Raw genomic sequence first — 18,281 nt, 5'->3', positions numbered from 1 at the left:
ATGAGGGGCTGCGGCCGCGCCGTCGAGGGGCCGCGGCGCGGGAGTGGCGGCGCTGGCACGGGGGGCCGGGGGGGGTCCCCGCCGGGGCGGGGCGGGGCGGGGCGGGAAGGCCCCGTCGGGCGGGAGGGCCCCGGTCCGCCCGCCCCGCGCCCCGCCGCCGCGGCACGGGCCCGCCGCGCGGCGCCAGGCGCCTGCGCACTGCAGGGGCGCCAGATTTGGCGGGAGGGGGAGTGTCCAAGGGCCCTTTGTTTGATGGCATCTCTGTTTACAGAGTTTACTCTTTAATCTCAACCTGTTTCCTCCTCCTCCTCCCGCGGCTCCTCGGCACTCCCGTGCGCGGCGGCGGAGCGCCTGGGCGCAGCCCGGCAGCAGGGCGCGGCGGCGGGCGCGGGCTCCCCCGTCCTCCTCCCCCAGCGGCCGGTGCGAGGATGGCCCGGAGACCCCGGCACAGGTAACCCGCTGTTTGCGGGCGGGGGGCGGCCGGCCCGGCCCCGCTCCGCTCCGCGCCTGTCAGACGGGGCGCGGGGCGGGGGAGCGGGAAGGCGGCAGCGGGAGAAGGGCTCGCCCGGCGGGCGGGCGGGCAGCCCCCCGTCCTCCGCGCACCTGAGCTACACCGCCCCCGGCCCCGAGGCGAAGCGCCCCCTCCTCCGGAGCCGCCGGGGCAGCGGCAGCGCAGCGGGACGCACCGCAGAGCCGCCGCAGACGGGGCGCCCGGGCCCCACGCCCGCCGGACGCCGCGGGGGGCTGGGCTCGCTGCCCGCGGGGGCCAGCGCGGAGCCCGGCGGGGCTGCGCGCCCCGCGGCTGCCCGGCAGGACAATGTCGGGCTGGCTTGGCGGCGATAGGTAGCGCGTCCCGTCTCATTCATTCATTCATTCCCAGCGGGGTGGGACGGCAGGTGGGCGGCGGGCGCGGGGGCCGGGCTCGCTCCCTCGTCTTTTTTTTTTTTTTTGTTTGTTTGTGTTGATTCTTGCAGTGGCGGCCCCGTTGCCCTCGGGAGCGCGGCTCTCCCCCGCGGGGGCAGTTACGCCCTGCGGGACTTCGCTTTTTTCCGCACACGCCGCTCGGCACATGCGGGAACGCGGCAGCGCGGGCGGGGGGCTGCGGAACCGACGGGGCGCTCGGCTGGAGCTGTCACCCGTGGCCGCCCGCCCGCCTGTCCCCCCCGGCCTCCCGGGAGAGGGCGATCCCGCGCCGCGCCAGGGGCCGGGGGCGGCGGCGCCCCGGGGGCGGCGGGCGGGACACGACGGACGGGACGGGACGGGGCGGCAGCGCCGCGTGGCCGCGTCCGTGCCGCCGCTGCCGGGCGGGCGGGCGCTGAGAGCGGGGTTGTTATCTAATTAGCCGGGGACAGCGGGTCGGACACGTGGAGGCTTTTTTCTCTTTCTCTTTGCAGCCCGGCATCCTCCCCTCCTCCCCTCCCCTTCGGCTGGGCTGTGACAGAGGAGAAAGTCGCAGCCCCGCCGCTCCCTGCCCCCGTCCGGCGGGACTTGGCGGGGGGGTGGGGAGCTCTTTTTAAGGAAGGGGTGCGGGAGAAGGCAGCGGGCCGCCGGGCGAGCGCCGGGCTGTACTTTCAGTGTCAGAGCCGAGGTGTCGCTGGGGCTGGCGGTGAATCACCGGGCCCGTCTCTCCCGAAAGAGAGGGACCGCCGCCGCCTGCCTCACGGGCGCCTCCCGCAGGAACGCAGCGCTTCGCCGCCCCGGGCTCGGCCGCCAGCCCCGCCGGGGTCGTGTCCGCCAGCCCCGCGGGGCGCGGAGCGGGGCCGCCCCGGCGGGCGCGGGCTCTTCGGCGGGAGAGGGCTCTGCCCCGCGGGGCTGGTGCCCGAGAATTCCTTCAATCACGGTAGCAGCAGCGAGTCATTTCCTCTCCACCCCCTCTTTTTTTTTTTTTTTTTCCTCCACTCTTTTCCCCGTGTATAGTTGCACGAGTCGGTTGCCTGGGCGAACGGCGCCGCGCCGCTGCGCGGGGAGCGCTGAACCGGGGGACGGGCGGGGGGGCTCCAGCGCTCTGCCCCGGCCGTGCGGCGCCGGGGGAGGCCTCGGAGCTGCGGCCGGAGTTGCAAACCACTAAAAAGTTTTAGAGCAGCGCCGAGGGCCCGGTTGGCTAAAGCAGCTGCCGAGCGTCCCGAAATCCCAGGGGCCTTTTCTCCTGCTGGAGAGCCCAGGTAGTACAGCGGGGTTTGCTCAGCTCTGCGGTGCCAGCAAGGCCCCGGTTATTTAAATAACCCGGTTACATTACCGGCACCGCACTGCCATCGTTTTAACCTGTTCGCCGCTGATGTTCTGCCGCCGTTGCGGGGCGGCGTTTCTCTGCCGCGCCCGAAGCGCAGAGGAAGCCTCAGCGGTGCTGGAGCGTCCCTGGCGCGTTGGCTCTCTGCGAAACTCACTTTCCAAACGATACTTAGAAACTGAACCCCAAAACTTCCCTTGGCGCACGGGCGGCCGCACCGCGGTCTCCGCGTGTCCTGGAGAAAAGCGAATCCGCCGGGAGCGACGGCAGGGGCGGGAGCCGCGCTCGGAGCGGCGGGAGCTCGGGGCTGGGCCCAGGCGGCGGGGGGGGGGGTGGGGGTGGGGGGTGGGGGTGGGGGGGTGTGTGTGTGTGTGTGTGTGTGTGTGTGTGTGTGTCTGTGTGTGTGTGTGTGTGTGTGTGTGTGTGTGTGTGTGTGTGTGTGTGTGTGTGTGTGTGTGTGTGTGTGTGTGTGTGTGTGTGTGTGTGTGTGTGTGTGTGTGTGTGTGTGTGTGTGTGTGTCAATGCTCACCCCAAAGGCGTACGTGGGCCGGGAAATAGGGAGTGAAGCGAAGGCCATGCACGGGGCACAAGGCAGGGTGGGGAGAACGTCTTCCAGTTAGCAGGGTTTTCACAGCACACGCCACAGGCCAGAAAACAGGGTGGAAGACGTATGGTGTGATTAGCTCAGTGTACTCTGAAAGAATATCTGTTGAAGAGCCTGCACTTCGGAGGTGTTTGCATCTTGACTAACAGTCTCCGTGCTGCAGCTCAATTTAAAAAGGGATCTCCCGAAAACAGGGTAACGGGATAAACAATGCCTGATAATTTTATTACAAAATAACTTTATTTTAATGTCTTAGTCATACCTTAACATACCACAGCGTGCCATACCATCAGATATATCACAGTTTTCAGTCTCGTAGCATGACATTGTCTCCTTTCTAGCGCTTGTGGTTATCATCTCTTAGCTGAAGTGTCAAAACTGCTTCTCATATCTTAAAAGTTGGAAATAAAATACTGCCCAAGACAGCTCTTGTTGCAAAACACTCTCGTTTTAGTTAACTGGGTAGAGCAAGTGCTGTTTGTGCAAAGAGTAATAGAGTTCTTTTTACCCGTAGATAGCCTCTGGGGAAATCCCTTAGTCATGAATTAGGTGAGAAGCAGAGTATTTCAAAAACAGCATGAGGTATTTAGAAATGGAATAGAGGTAATAAAGCCTTAAGTCAGAGAAATGGAGAGTATAAAAGGGTTCAATCATTCATTTGTTGGTTGCAGGACATTAAATATACTTGTCCTCAGCCCTTGTCTGTCCAGACCCATAAATGGCAGGTACGTCTTATATTAGAGTTTATTACATGTTAATGCTACCACTTACTGGCTTTACTTAATTATACAAACTTTTGCCTTCCCGTATAGGGTCCATAACCGTATTCTCAAACAATATAACTACCTGCTCTATTAAACATACAAAAACACTGATATTTTTCAGAATGTATGGCATGAGTTAAAGATTTTGAACATGCGCTTGTGTAATGGACAGAGCCTCTAGTTCTCTTTATTGTCCCAAACATTGTATTTTAATTTGAATCCTTCATTGGTTGAAAGTTTGCCAAATGTGTAATTCACCACTGATCTAACATTAAGAGCAGGTCTAAACATGCAGAGTAACACGAAGGTTGCCAGCCCTTTGCTTGTATCTGTGGATACCAAAAACAGCAGAACCAGTTCAGAATACTAGAACAACAGAATGCAGAACAAAATCTTGTTGTGCAAGTTTTAAAACTTTTATCTGTGTAACCTTTGTAAGGATTGTAGTGGTTTTTTTGTGCTTTGTAATTAAGTAGCTCAAGTCCTCATGTTCCACTCTGTGTCTCGCTGTGTTTCCTTCTGCAGTATATATAGTAGTGATGATGATGAAGAAGATGTTGAGATGTATGATCACGATTATGATGGCCTGCTTCCTAAGACTGGAAAACGTCACTTAGGAAAAACCAGGTGGACCCGCGAAGAGGTAAATCCAAGTTCATCCATTTCCTGCATGTAAAAAGATGTAGAGAGCATGGATCACGTTCTTCTCCGAGTTGCTTATCTGCAAACTAACTTCAGTGACAGTCCCATGTATATGAATGAGGGTGACGTTTTCGACGCATTAGCTACAGTGTTTAACTTTGAGGATTGTTCTTATCTTTTAAATAAAATGTATAAACACCATTTTTTTATGTCCACCAAGGTCTACGTTACAGGTATGTGAGTCTCTGTGTAATCCCTGTTGGAGAAACGGATTGTCACCTGCAGCAGTGCTCAATTGTTAACTGCTGCCTCTTTTTGTTTGAAAACGGTTGCTATGTGAGAACTGACGTGTGTTCAGTGTCCCACAGTAGCAAACAACTGTGGCAGAAACTGCTGCAGTCCTTTTGTGCCATTTGAAATTTGCACTTTAATTGCAGCATTATGATTCTGAGTGGAAATAAATTAAAAGCTGGAAGAAAGAATTCCTGCAGTGCCAAAATTGAGCATTCAAGACGTATCTTGCTTTTGAAGGTCAGAATGTGTTTTAGTCACAATACCCTTGTGCTGACTTTCCGGGTAAATTGTGGTATCAAACTCCTTTGCCAGGTGGATATCCTGTGGCCATTTAACTAGGCTGAGTTTATTGTGAAATACATTAATACAGTTCTTATGTTCTGTTTTGGCTTTCTCTTCTCTAACAATGTATATTGATATATAAACAGTGGCAGGTCACCTCTTGCAAGCACTATTTCTTTTGTTGTAAATCATAGTCTGCTCTTACAGAGGTGAATGTGGTTGTGATGTGGCCTGAGAGGAAGGAATGGCCGTGGAGCCCAATGGCCATCTTCCTGTCACATGAACTGGCAGCGTACTGGGAGGCGCTAGTCAGGGAAGGGGAGGGTTGTTCCCCTCTTATCTCCTGGGGCAGTTCTCACTTGTTTTACACTGTCTTGATCTTTCCCAGTACATAAAATTGGTTTCTTTCATCTTTAGGGTCTATATTTCTGGCCTTATTGAAAATACTGGGCCGAATTTCTTGCCATTGTGAGTGTGCAAAAATCCCTCACAGTGATCAGTAGCAAAAAGGAGCCATTAGTTTTATTGTGCATTCATTGTACATGGATAGGCAATGAGCAAATGACTGGAACTCCCATTACTTGCAAGACATCTAAAGCTTAAGGTTGTGATTTTCAGAGGTCCCCAGACAGCTGGGTGCCTGAGTGTTACTGAATTTCATTGTTATTCTGATGCCTGGCATCCAAACATCCATGGCCTCCTGTAAATCCAGTACAAGAATAACAGTTACATTGCTACGAGTCAAAGAACAGCACAGAAAAAGTCAGTCTTTCTTCTGCAGCATAGTAAAGAACGTACGAAATCCACAGGAGTAGAAAAATCTCCTGATTTAGGCAATTAAAGGTACGAGAAGAGTACAGACCATCTCCCCTTACACTCAGGAAGCAGAAATATATGCATAAAAAGCTAGAAGGACACGATTTTTAAAAAAAACTTATTTCATTTGCATTATAAGAGATTGCAATATTAATTATGTCTGATTTTTTTTAATGATTCAGGATGAGAAACTGAAGAAGCTTGTGGAGCAGAATGGCACAGAAGACTGGAAAGTCATTGCCAATTTCCTTCCTGTAAGTGGATATTGGTTTCTGTTTCTAGTTCTAGTGACAGCTCTTTATCAGAGGTTTCCAAGTAAGGGAAAGGGGAGTGGTTGCTTTATAGTTACATTTTTGCAGGAGATATAAAAACTCCACAGATGGAGACCTCAGAAATTTCGTTAGAATATTGTGGAAAGCCTTACCTTTAATTTTCCTTACACTTCTCAGAAAGGGTTGGAAAAAATCAAACAAGCAAAAATGGGGGGTGGCGGGGTGTTGCGCAGTAGACGGTCAATGTGATACTGAAACAGAGTATCTCAGCACAGAGGAAAAATAGCTTTGATAAATTATAAAAAATAAAAAAATTATAAAAAATTATAAAATAAACAATGGTTTAGGAGATAATTTGTGAACACTTCGGCTGTTGTAGAAATACTGCATGTGAAAGCATGACAGCTATTGTGCAGATGGTGAAGATTCAGTTTGTGTAGTTTTGGTGATACAGTCCTCACTGCAGAAGTGATGGAAATCTTACCTAGTTCAGTGAGCAAACTGATAGTTGAGCACCTGCTTCTCAGACCTATTGTATCATTTCATGTTGTTTAGCAGTTGTAGTTGGCAGTGAAATACGTCGGGAACAAGTGTACCTAGACGAGAGCGTTATTGCTCTACATTCATCTTGTCTAAAGAATGATCTGCTTTGCATATTTTACATTTCATTAGAACCGGACAGATGTTCAGTGCCAGCACCGATGGCAGAAGGTACTAAATCCAGAACTTATTAAAGGTCCGTGGACTAAAGAGGAGGATCAAAGGGTAATCAGTTTTCCTTTCCATCTGATTAATGCCTTACTAGAGGATTTCATGTGTTGGGGCAAAACTCTGAGAGACTTTGGTGGTCTCAACACTAATATGGCCAGATGTGGACTGAGCCTATTGGTGTCAATGCTTAGTATTTGTGTAGTGCTTTCTAAGTTTCCTACACAAATTAATTAATGTTGCTTTGCAGCACTGTAATGTAGAATTGCAGTCTAGAAGTGCCTTAACTATTACCAGATTTTTCCTTTTGGGTAAAAGTATAAATGGGAAGTGGGGAACCTTAATTGTGTGTTTTACTGTGGCAGTTTTGAGAAATGTTGAAAATATTGCTCCACCACAGACAAATTTCACTGCTTCATTATGCATTGTTAAATACAGGCAGTTTTTATGTCCTTCTTTGAAGGTAATAGAACTCGTGCAGAAATACGGTCCAAAGCGCTGGTCTGTCATTGCTAAGCATTTGAAGGGAAGGATTGGAAAACAGTGCAGGGAGAGGTGGCACAACCACTTGAATCCAGAAGTGAAGAAAACCTCCTGGACAGAAGAGGAAGATAGAATTATTTACCAGGCACACAAGAGGCTGGGAAACAGATGGGCAGAAATTGCAAAGTTGCTGCCTGGACGGTAATGACATATACCTTTAGCTCTTAAATAGGAAAAAAGGAAAAAGCTGCAGGTCTGAGCAGTCCATTTCAGTTGCCTCAGGTTGCACTTTATAAATCAAAAAGTTTTGGAATCAAAACCTGGAAAGCCAGTGACATTGATGTGCTTTTTTTCTCAGTGGGGAACTGTGCTATTTGGTCAGTCCATGAAACAGTACGCTATTTTTACATGCTTTTAATGTTTGCCATAGGTAAAAAACCCCAGTAAGAGTGTCCTAAATGTCTGTGCAATATTACTTGTGCTTGCAATAACTGTCATAATTTAAATTGATTTCACAGGGAGTGATCATGCCCTGCAAGTGGGACATAATTTAAATTCAGCTAAGGGTATACCTTCAACATCAAATGCAGTCTGTTTATTCAAAATGATTTAAGAGAAAGCTGCTTCAACATTTGTAATTGCTCCTGAATCATCCAGACAATTTTGACCTGTTAAAAATCTGTGTATAAAACAGGAGAAACTGACTTCCTCAAACTCTGGTCCTGGAAATGCTTGTGTCATTGAAAACTTATGCACAGCTTGCATATAATTTCATAGATTCAGTGTCTTATTTGCTCTGTACTAAAAGTGACTCAACATAAAGTGTAGTCAAGCAAATAAGGTAAGCAAGGGAGAGGTTTCCCTTCCCATTTTTATTCCTGCTATTTGGTGAAACATCTTCAAGATCTAAACATAATGCCTAAGATTATGATAGCCTTTTAAGCGGGCATTCCCTAGGCTGCTTTCACCTTCTAGAAGAAAACAAAAAAGGAATTACCCCTTGGAAAGCTTTTTTGTAGCTTCCATGCATCACAGATACTGCTTTCAATGATACCATATGGTGGTGATGTTTTTCAAATAGAGGAGCTGTTTCTAAGTGTACTCTTAAAATCTCATAGACTTGAATAAGTTTGTTTTTTCTGACTCACATATGTGAGAATTTGGATCTCAGTTTTTCTGCATCTAAGAAAAATCCCAACAGCTTTGTTTACTGAATTTGTGTGTATAGTATGATGTTGTCATTGTCTAGGTGGCCAGTTGGAAAGTTGCTTGGAAGTTAGTCTTTTTGCAGCTGTACTCCACAGTCTTTCTTTCCATCAATGAGATAGATACAATAAAACTCCACTGTAATATTAAGACTTAGGAAGATGATGTTGGCAGTCCTTTAGGGTAGCCTCAAAGGGGTAATAGCTACTCAAAGGTAGCCTTTGCTGTCACCTCACCTCATGGGAATGGAGTGAAGCTGAAGTTATTATACCGTAAGAAATTCTTACGGTTTGAGGACCTAAGGCTAAGTGATTCCTTTTAAAAGTACATAAACAACCGTGACTCATTTGTCTTTTCACCTACCTTTTATACTGAGCATCTTTCCTAAGAAATTGAGGGTAGCATTGTAGAGATGGGGGCAGGAGGAACGTCAAGGTTTAAACAGAAATGCCAGCAGCAGTTTCCTGTCTTAATCTGTCTGAATTGGAAATGCTTATTTTTAAACCTCCTCAAACATATGTATTTCTGTTGCAGAACTGATAACGCTATTAAGAACCACTGGAATTCTACCATGCGTCGAAAGGTTGAGCAGGAGGGCTACCTGCAGGAGTCCTCCAAAGCCTGTCACTCCTCAGCAGCCACTGGCTTTCAGAAGAGCAACCACTTGATGGCCTTTGCTCACAACCCACCTTCTGCACAGCTGCCAGTAGCCAGCCAGCCCCCGCTGAGCAGTGACTACCCCTACTACCACATCTCTGAGCCACAAAACGTAAGTGCCTGAAAATGTGGGGGTTTTTTTCGTTTTGGTTTGTTGAATAGGTGGGTGCAATTTAGCCATACCTGATTTCAGGAAGCATGAATGGTTTTCTCCGGCTCTTGGTGGGCTTGTATGTGTTTGATGTCAAGCAGGACTTCTTTGACTTCAGTGATGAAAATATGTACGTTTCAAATCATTTGCCAGCATTCAGGTGGTAGAATTGGGTTCAACATTTTTAATGTCTTGTAAGCAGTGAGCTGTTTTAGTACTGTTTCTTAGAGTGGTGAATATTACATTTCTTGAAAATCAGTTAAATCTGGTTAATTCTGTGTTCTGTGACAAAATCTCCCATGTTCCCTTCAGTAATATTCTGTTTGTGGGTTGCCTGTCAGAATCAAGTAAACAAGTATTGTTTTTAATCTGACTTCTTTTCTATTAGTGATTAATAACGAAACAGGCTGCTGCTTCAGACAGTTACATAGTAGAGTTTTAGATGATAATAAATTGCATCTTTTGCATTTTCACTTCAATTTAGAAAAATCTTACAAATGCATCTATAAATTATTCATTTTTTCTCATTCAGGAAGGGTAGATATTTCATGTATGAATTTTCTTTCTTCGTCAGTAATTATCACTGTCGTATTCCTAAAGAACTGTTTACTTTTCTTGTACACATTGTTGGTTTTTTTGCTATTTAATCTCCATTGATTATAAATATTAAGTACCTAAAACCAAAGTATGTTTAACACAAATTCACAGTGCAGGCAGACAGTATGATAGAAATAATAACTTCTAGTGTCTTTTGCTTTTTGGCCTAGGTCCCTGGTCAGATCCCATATCCAGTAGCACTGCATGTAAATATTGTCAATGTTCCTCAGCCAGCTGCTGCAGCTATTCAGGTAGATAACTTGAACTTCATTTCAAGAGTCAATTTGCTAAACATTTGATAAGTCAAAATGTAGACATTGTACCTTAAGGAAACATTTTAATGTAGTAAGTGTGGTGAAGAGAGAAAATGGGGAAGGTGGGGGAGTTCTAACATGACTGGTAATTGCTGCTTCTGAAGTGGATTTAAAACACAGTAGTTGGCATCTGGTGTGATAGCTTTCACTTTCTCCATTTCAAATGTCTATACTGAAATTCAGCAGGGACTTTGGTAGTGGAAAACACAATTGACTTTTGTTTCATCTTTGAGTCTAATTTGGCTATTATAACCACAGGACGGCAAGCCATAAGCATTTTAGTTGCTACATCCTATCAGACCTTTATCTTTTCTTTTCCCTTAACTCTTAATTTCAGAGACACTATAATGATGAAGACCCTGAGAAAGAAAAACGAATAAAGGAATTAGAGTTGCTACTAATGTCGACTGAGAATGAACTGAAAGGGCAGCAGGCATTACCAGTAAGATTGTCACTGTGTGCTTGGATGGAGGGATAGCAGCATTACCCCAGTGCTTGTCTTTTTAACTTTTACTCCCCCTCTGCCTTCGATACTAATCAAGGCTCTATATTTCCGTTTTAAAAGGATGAAACATAGCACATATATAATCTGTATTTGCTTCGTAATATCTTTTACTGAAAAAAAAGCAAACAATTTGCAGGTATTTTACTTCGCAAAGTGGGAGCAGGGCTGGGCTCTGTAACATGATGTAATATTGGAAACATGATGATTGTATGAAAATGAAAAATCCCAGAGATCTTAAATCAATGGGATCTCCATTTCTGAACGTGTGCAATGGTTCATGTGATGAAAATGTAGTGCCTGTACATTAGATTTTTCTTCTCTGTTGTATTCTTTTCTTCAGCTGTGTTTTATACACTTTGTAAGCTTCAGACTTGGTGCATGTTTGACAGTTTGTTTTACTTCTCCGAATAATGGTAGATTCTTCATAACTGCATGTGTGGAGCAAATGCTGGCTATTACTGAATTCTCACACTTTGTTGTATATGCCATTGGATGTTAATGTGTGAAAACCCTTACATAATTACTTAACACCATCACCAAAGCCAAGAATCCCCAAAACGTTTTTGAAGATAGGTGATAGCCAGCAGATTCTTTTTTTGGGTAATATGTAAAATTAATAGTAAAACAACTGCATGCATGATACGTTAGTTTGGCCACTTTTTAACTTTAGTTAATGTTTTGCAATTTCTTCTGTTGCATGATCACACTGGAAAGAAACTTCTGTTAATTTGTTCTTCTGCTTTCCTAACCACGTTGATTTGACAGCCTCTTCATTGCATTGGTGTAAGCTGTAACATTAGACAGGGATAGAAGAAGAAAAGGAGATAAGCAAACAAAAGCAACTCTAACTCTTAAACCCTTTAGCCTTCTACAGTGCTGAGCGCTCAGTAGGGAAATCCTGCCGTTTCTTGCTTCTCACAGAAAATGACTTGCAGACACTTCTTGAACTTTTGGAGTAACACAGTATGAATTGATTATGTGTTAGCAATAATATATGCTCATAATCTTGGAAGTAAATTATGAGGTAACTTTGGGATAACAAATACAATGCCGATATTACTTAAAACAAGATCTTGCACTGATGAAAGGAAACATCTTGACAATTGTTTCATAGGCATAAGCTTTTAGATGATGATGCAACTACTTTTATCTTTCCTCCAGTGGCATCTGACACCTTGTGCAATTTCATTGCTAAGTTCCTTCTGCCTTTTTTCTCCCCCTGTTTCTTTTTTTTTTCCTTCTTCCTTTAGACACAGAACCACACATCAAACTACCCTGGCTGGCACAGCACCACGATTGCTGACAGTACCAGGACCAGTGGTGACAACGCACCTGTTTCCTGTTTGGGGGAACATCACCACTGTACTCCATCTCCACCGGTGGATCATGGTTGCTTACCTGAGGAAAGTGCATCCCCTGCACGGTGCATGATTGTTCACCAGAGCAACATCCTGGATAATGTTAAGAATCTCTTAGAATTTGCAGAAACACTCCAGTTAATAGACTCCGTAAGTAGACTTGCCACCTCAGGTGGATTTGTGTGGTCAAGGAGTAAGGGGAGAGGAACTGAGACAGTTCTAAATGTGTTTCTTTTTTTTTCCGAGTAACTTCTAATTGCTACAAGATCTGAAGCTTAGCTTCTGACATAGCAAAACGCGGCTGCTCATAAATGAAGCCCTCGAGTGTGGATGCGTATGCTTTTCGTGGGTGTCTCCCTTTCCTGCTACATCTTGGTATGGGAGTGTGATTTTTAGCAAACTGCACAATAGGAGCCTGAAACTATCTCTCGATATTAAGTCTCTTAAAATAAAATCAGAAACACCATGAAAGATTTTAAACAGTGAAATGATACTTATTTATATTTGAAGTGACACATGCCGTAGGTTTATATGTGACTGCTCGTGTATCTGCATCATTTTCTTAAAGTTTTTGTTGTAGCTTCAATAGCTGCTTTTCAAAGTTTAAAGAGCTTGTCCCGACATATGTGAAGAACTGGAAACATGCATTTTAAATGCCAAGTAGCTGACTGACATTGACGTGGGCCTTTTCTCATTATGGTCTCTGGGCTACTGCATGTAACAGAAGTGGCACGTTGAAATACATTTGTTGGTGATACCATCCTTCAGCAGCAGAGGTGTCTGCTTCATGCAGTGTCACGTCCCATTCAGCATGTCCAGAACAGGCATGCAGGTTAAGAGGAGACCAGTCTTGGTTTAGAGCCCAAGACACACATTTTTTGGTAGCGAAAGGCACTGCCTTCATACCACGCAGAAAACCCTGTGCAAGTAGGTAGTAAAGACATCATTTGACTTACTGTTTCTTTAGGGACACAGTTGCCAGCAACTCTACTAGCATGTTAGACAGTTTGATGTGATCGAGGTGTGTATCGAAAACACAAATAAGCGTTCACAGTGTTACTACTCAAATAAACAGGGTCAAGCTGAGTTGAACTGGGAAAGACTTTGTTGTTGTTGGTTACAGGCATATCCTAGCGCTGTATTTTCATGAGGTGGCACTATACACTGTCTTATAGCTCCGTGCCTCCCACGTTGTTTCAGGATCCTTCATCATGGGGTGATCTCAGCAGTTTTGAATTCTTTGAAGACACAGACACTTCGGCTAGCAAAGCTCCCTCAGGCAAAGTCGTGCAGCTTCAGCAAAGAGGGGCCAGTGCTTGTAGACCTCAAGGACACCCCATCACAATCTTGAGCAAAATCATGTCGAGTCAGGGCTCTCCTGGCTCACCAAAGTCCTTATCTGCCTCACAGGGCAGTGCAGCTCCATGGGTCCTTCTTCGCAAAAGGAGAGGGCACTCCAGCCCCTTAGCCAGTGGCCACGGTAGCACCTTGGTCGTAGCTGACGTCAGCAGCTCAACTCCTCCTAAGCGCTCCCCTGTCAAAAGCCTGCCCTTCTCTCCCTCACAGGTAGATCAAGACTTCTGCACAGATGTTACTAATTCTCAAAAGTCACCCCAGCCTTAACAATTTAGAAACTAATCCTTTGGAACAAATGACTAATTACCGTTGCGCTTGTTGATTTCACTCCGTGTTTGAATCTTCTCACTGCTCTTAGTCTTCACCACTGAGTTTAGATCATCAGCAAGCTAACTGTTGATTCTCTTATTTTAAATTCATCTGTGGGGCTTGGGTTTGATTTTTTTCTTTTTATTTGGATCATTTTTGTAGGGGAATATGATTGCTTACTTTGCTTTTGCTGTTAACTCCTTCAACTACTAAAGTTTAACATCTCTGATCATTTGTAATACTTTCCATCTCTGTCCACTTACAGTATGATTCATTGACCTAGAAAACCCCAAACTGCATTTAAATAGCATTCAGGTTGTGAGACAAACTGACAACAACCAGAAAATTCAAATTGCGGCTCGCCATCCTCAGCCCAGGCCATGTGGGGTGGAGGGGAATAGGAATGAGGAGGAAAATGACCTGTTAAAATGGCCTGGTGTGCACTTCCAAATTCCTGTCGATGGTTGCTTTGTTTCACAGCTGTAGCACTATTTAAAAGTGTTTTGGTTTGTTTGTTTGTCTTGTTTGTGTTCATTTTGCCTTGGTTTGGCTTAAGTCTTTGAAGTCAAAGAAATACTGTTTCATGAAGGATAGTCAAAGATTGCATGTAATGATCTCCCACAGTATCTCACATTGCCTATTTGGTATTTTAATGTATCATTTATCCAGTGAAATCCATATTTTTATAAAGTGTATTTTAATCTGATGCAAGTTGAGTCTAGAAGGTAATATGATGAATCGTTGTCAGAATAAAGGATACCACTACGCTCACAGATTTGTAGACACTAGAAATGGAAACAATATTTTAGGTTACTAGGTAGAATTAATGCAAAAGCAATTTTTTCCAAACTAGTACTGTTGTCCCCTTTTTGGTCAGCTATTTCCATTCCAAAACACTCCATGCACCCATCACAGGTGGCAGTTTTCATTTTATGCTGTGAAAACAGAGCACTTTGTTTTGAGAGAGATGATAGGAAATTTATTTTCCTGTCATAAACACTTTATTTACTGCCTTAAAAGCACCTAGATTCCCTATATAAATCTTTGTGGAATTTAGCTCCATTTCCCATGGGTTTATTCCTGAAACATCCCTTACTCATTTTCACCCAGTTTGTTCTTGGGAACCCTGCTCTTAATATTAATTAAAATTGATTTGCAGAAAATCCAAATCAGGCTCTTAAGATGTGGCTCTTAAAGTGGTGGAAAGTGTTTCTTATTGGAATGGACTGTAATTTTCTTTATAACTTCCCTCTCTAGAAATGCTCATTTTGACTTCCTGGGTGCTCCAGCCAAACTGTTGAGTATTGTTTTGCCATGTAGTCAGGTACCCCATACACACCTACCCACATCGTAGGGTCAGGAGAAACACACACGTCAATCAGAAGGAAGTAATTTCTTTTTCTTTTGTTCAATAACATCAGTTTAAGAAGTCAATGTTGTAATCTGGATGTTCCTGTTCATTTTTCCTTTCCCTACCTGCAGTTCTTAAACACCTCATCCAGTCACGAAAACCTGAACCTGGACAACCCTGCACTAACTTCCACGCCGGTGTGTGGCCATAAGATGGCCATTACCACGCCGTTCCACAGGGACCAGACTTCCAAAGCTCAGAAGGAAAATCACGTGTAAGTCTGTTATCACGTTGTCTTGTCGGATTCACGAGGGTTCATTTTTTCAGGTCTGCACACAACCGAAGTGCTGGGTCACGGTATGCTTCCTGTGGAGTTGTTTGCTAACACATTCAGATTTTTCTTAGTTTGGAGTAAAACTTCCACTTTTTAACTGTGGAGGTAAGTTATTGATACAGAACAATCATGCATGTAGACTCACCAGTTTTTTAAATAAAGCCATTCCACCTTATCACAGTTAAATAGGTGTTCTGCCAGAAAAACAAAATGGATCATAGGATTCCAGGAAAATACTTGTCCGAGTCTTACAGCAGCCATTGCCTGTATGCACGTATTTCTGTAAAAGAGGTAATACTTCCAGGCTTGTTCCTTTAAAGTTTTTCTCCTTCTTTTTAAAGTTTCAGAACTCCAGCAATCAAGAGGTCGATATTAGAGAGCTCTCCAAGAACACCCACTCCATTCAAAAACGCACTTGCAGCTCAGGAAATCAAATATGGTCCTTTGAAGATGCTGGTAAGAAGGAAACAATGATAAAAGTTGCTTTGATATTAGTGCAGAGGGATGTTCTGGGACTTGGATATAACGTTTCTTCCTTTCAGCCTCAAACTCCGACTCATCTTGTAGAAGATCTGCAGGACGTTATCAAGCAGGAGTCGGAGGAATCTGCAATAGTGGCTGGGCTACATGAAAGTGGACCCCCTTTGCTGAAGAAAATCAAACAAGAGGTAAATCTCAAACTTACCTGAGGCAATTTAATTCAGCACTCTTCGCTGAGAAACTTATACGAATACCTTTTCTGTTAAATAGCTGTGTCTGTTTTTCTTTCATGTGAGCCCCAAGATCTTAGTGTCAGTTCTATATAGTATACTAGGCATGCCTAATTCATCTCCCATTGATTTCCATAGAAGTCTTTCTGCTGTTTTCAGCAGGGGTTTGCTTGGGCCGTTCTAATGCAGTTTTCGTTTGAAACTTAAAAAGAAAAAAAGAAATTAAATAGGAATTTGGATTGAATCTTTCTAATATTGGTGAAAACTATAGAAGAACCCCACAGGGACCAAGCTCCATGGAGTGACTTAGAAACCTGAACATTTGAGGACATTGCATTATATTACTTTGTCACTAAAGTTCTAAAAATACATATATTCTCAATCCTTTCTAGGGGATTAAACTCCTGAATACTGACAGAGCACTGAGTGCAAGTATTCAAAGTTTTATTAGGTGGGGATTTTTTAGAGAACCTTGAAGTTTTTTCTTCTGCAAAGAGCAAGGGTGCCATAAAAAACGGTACTGTAAACATGCATTATGCACAGCTATGAAGAATATTTATTCAGTTTATTAAGCAAGTGACAGATAAATTCCTTCTGGTCAGTTAGGTACTGGTTTTTATCATGGTGCTTTTCCTGCTTTCAGGTGGAGTCTCCAACAGATAAAGCTGGAAATTTTTTTTGCTCGAGTCACTGGGAAGGAGAAAACCTGAACACTCAGCTCTTTACACATGCATCTACTATGGAAGATGTGCCAGTAAGTGCAAGTTTTCACACCACCAAATGATTTTTCTGTTTTACATCCCTGTTCAGTTCTTAAATGCAAGAGAGAAAATATTTTGTCTGACCTTCCTCACAAGTAGTCATTTTTCATTATTTCCATATTATTTTCCTGTATTAAGCATAAGAAGCAAAATCCTGCTCTTAACTAGATCACTGTAATGCCTATAGAAGCTAGCAGAAGTTGCAGTCATTGTGCAGCCCACAGTCTTTGTAATGAGCCTGCACTTGAGGACGCCTGCACCTGTGTATGGAAATGACTAGGACACAGAGTTAAAACTGATAAAAGAAAGAGAGAGTCTGTTTTGGTTTGTGCAAAGCAGACCTTGCATGAGCATGGTTCCCTTTGCTTTGCCGCAACTCTTCAATGTTACTGTTATTCTTGCACTTGGGAGTTTCACTGGATGAAAAACCTTTGCACATGACAATGCTCCTGCAAAGCCAAGTCCCAGGGACCCCAGGCTGAGGTGTGCTCCCAGGCTGAGCGCTCTGTCTGTGACCATGCCCAGTGTTTCACCCTCTGCAGTCAGGCTGAGTTTGCTTTTAATATGTTCAAATTCAGGTTCTCTTGCGTTACTGAAAACCATTTTTTTTTCCTTTTCCTGTTCAGAATCTTCTTACCAGCTCCATTTTAAAGATGCCTGTGTCTGAAGAGGATGGTAGTTTTCACAAAACATTTGCAGTACCTAGGAACAGGCCTCTAGCTAGTCCTCTGCAGGTAACTATTCTTTGATTAAAATACCCTTTGTATGTAAAAATACATATATATATTGCTTTCTCACAGACTGATTTTAAGTTTTGTGTATGGAAGAACAGAATGTTCAGATGAACGTGGTTGAGGATCTCCCTTTACCTGTGGAGTGTGAGGACGCAGAGGCTACAGCTGTGCCAGGAAGCTAAACAGGGCAAAGCCCTGCACGTGGGATGTTGTAACTCAGCTGGTGCCAGTGTTAAGTTGGTAGGATTGAGAGTGAATGCAGGCCAGAGGCTTTTTCCTATAGCCAACTTGTAGGCAGCTCTGCTGTTTTGGAGAGCAGGGGAGTTGAGTGGTGTGGTCATGGCCAGAAGTTGTCGCTGGCCTCGGGACGAGAGCAGGGACTCTGGCACTGCCTGGCTGGCCGGCGCAGATGCAGTCGGTATTGCCTGTCCAGCCAAGCACCAGGATGGCCTTTCCCTGAATGCAGGCTGAGGTCACACCAGAAATGTGGTTGTAAACGGTGGTCTGAAGGGGTCGTGTAACACTTATGGTCAGTTGTATGTCTTGGGATCTCTGAACTGAATTAAACGTGCAACTGTTTTAATGTAAGCCAGATGTGAGGCTTGCTTTTTCCAAGTGTTAGAAAACATATATGTTAGCTGTACTTTAAAATATAGCTGTTACATAGGGCCTGGTCCAAAGCCCACCAAAGTCATTAGCAGCCTCTTTGTCAACTCTTGTGGCCAGAAGTCATTCAGAGAATGAAACCCAGTGTAGATAATGATCAATTATCCTTCCACCACAGCCCGTATTTTTGAGGTAGATGAATAAGTGATTTTATATCCCTACTCCATGCGGGCAAATTGA

General features: G+C 44.8%; 1 protein-coding gene across 5 annotated transcripts in view; it reads left to right on the top strand.

Moving 5' to 3' along the window:
• Nucleotides 1-357: 357 nt before the first annotated feature.
• Nucleotides 358-18,281, top strand: part of MYB (MYB proto-oncogene, transcription factor) — a 28,330-nt gene continuing 10,406 nt past the window's right edge. The window contains exons 1-15 of one of the 5 annotated variants that reach the window (XM_074819035.1): nt 369-451; nt 4,121-4,238; nt 5,812-5,883; nt 6,574-6,666; nt 7,073-7,293; nt 8,833-9,067; nt 9,874-9,954; nt 10,355-10,459; nt 11,773-12,030; nt 13,081-13,446; nt 15,028-15,170; nt 15,572-15,686; nt 15,773-15,898; nt 16,584-16,694; nt 17,328-17,435. In XM_074819035.1, coding sequence (XP_074675136.1) covers nt 429-451; nt 4,121-4,238; nt 5,812-5,883; nt 6,574-6,666; nt 7,073-7,293; nt 8,833-9,067; nt 9,874-9,954; nt 10,355-10,459; nt 11,773-12,030; nt 13,081-13,446; nt 15,028-15,170; nt 15,572-15,686; nt 15,773-15,898; nt 16,584-16,694; nt 17,328-17,435 — 2,175 coding nt within the window. In that variant the 5' untranslated portion in view covers nt 369-428. Of the gene's footprint in view, nt 452-3,264; nt 3,557-3,789; nt 4,239-4,674; nt 4,769-5,811; nt 5,884-6,573; nt 6,667-7,072; nt 7,294-8,832; nt 9,068-9,873; nt 9,955-10,354; nt 10,460-11,772; nt 12,031-13,080; nt 13,447-15,027; nt 15,171-15,571; nt 15,687-15,772; nt 15,899-16,583; nt 16,695-17,327; nt 17,436-18,281 lie in introns of those variants that run through there. The other 4 variants (XM_074819034.1, XM_074819031.1, XM_074819033.1 and 1 more) reach the window with 4 other exon arrangements.

This window comes from Strix aluco, chromosome 3 (assembly GCF_031877795.1).
Source record: "Strix aluco isolate bStrAlu1 chromosome 3, bStrAlu1.hap1, whole genome shotgun sequence".
Taxonomy (NCBI): Eukaryota; Metazoa; Chordata; class Aves; order Strigiformes; family Strigidae; genus Strix; species Strix aluco.
The sequence above is the reverse complement of the archived record's forward strand: the minus strand, read 5'-3'. Positions and strand labels throughout refer to the sequence as shown.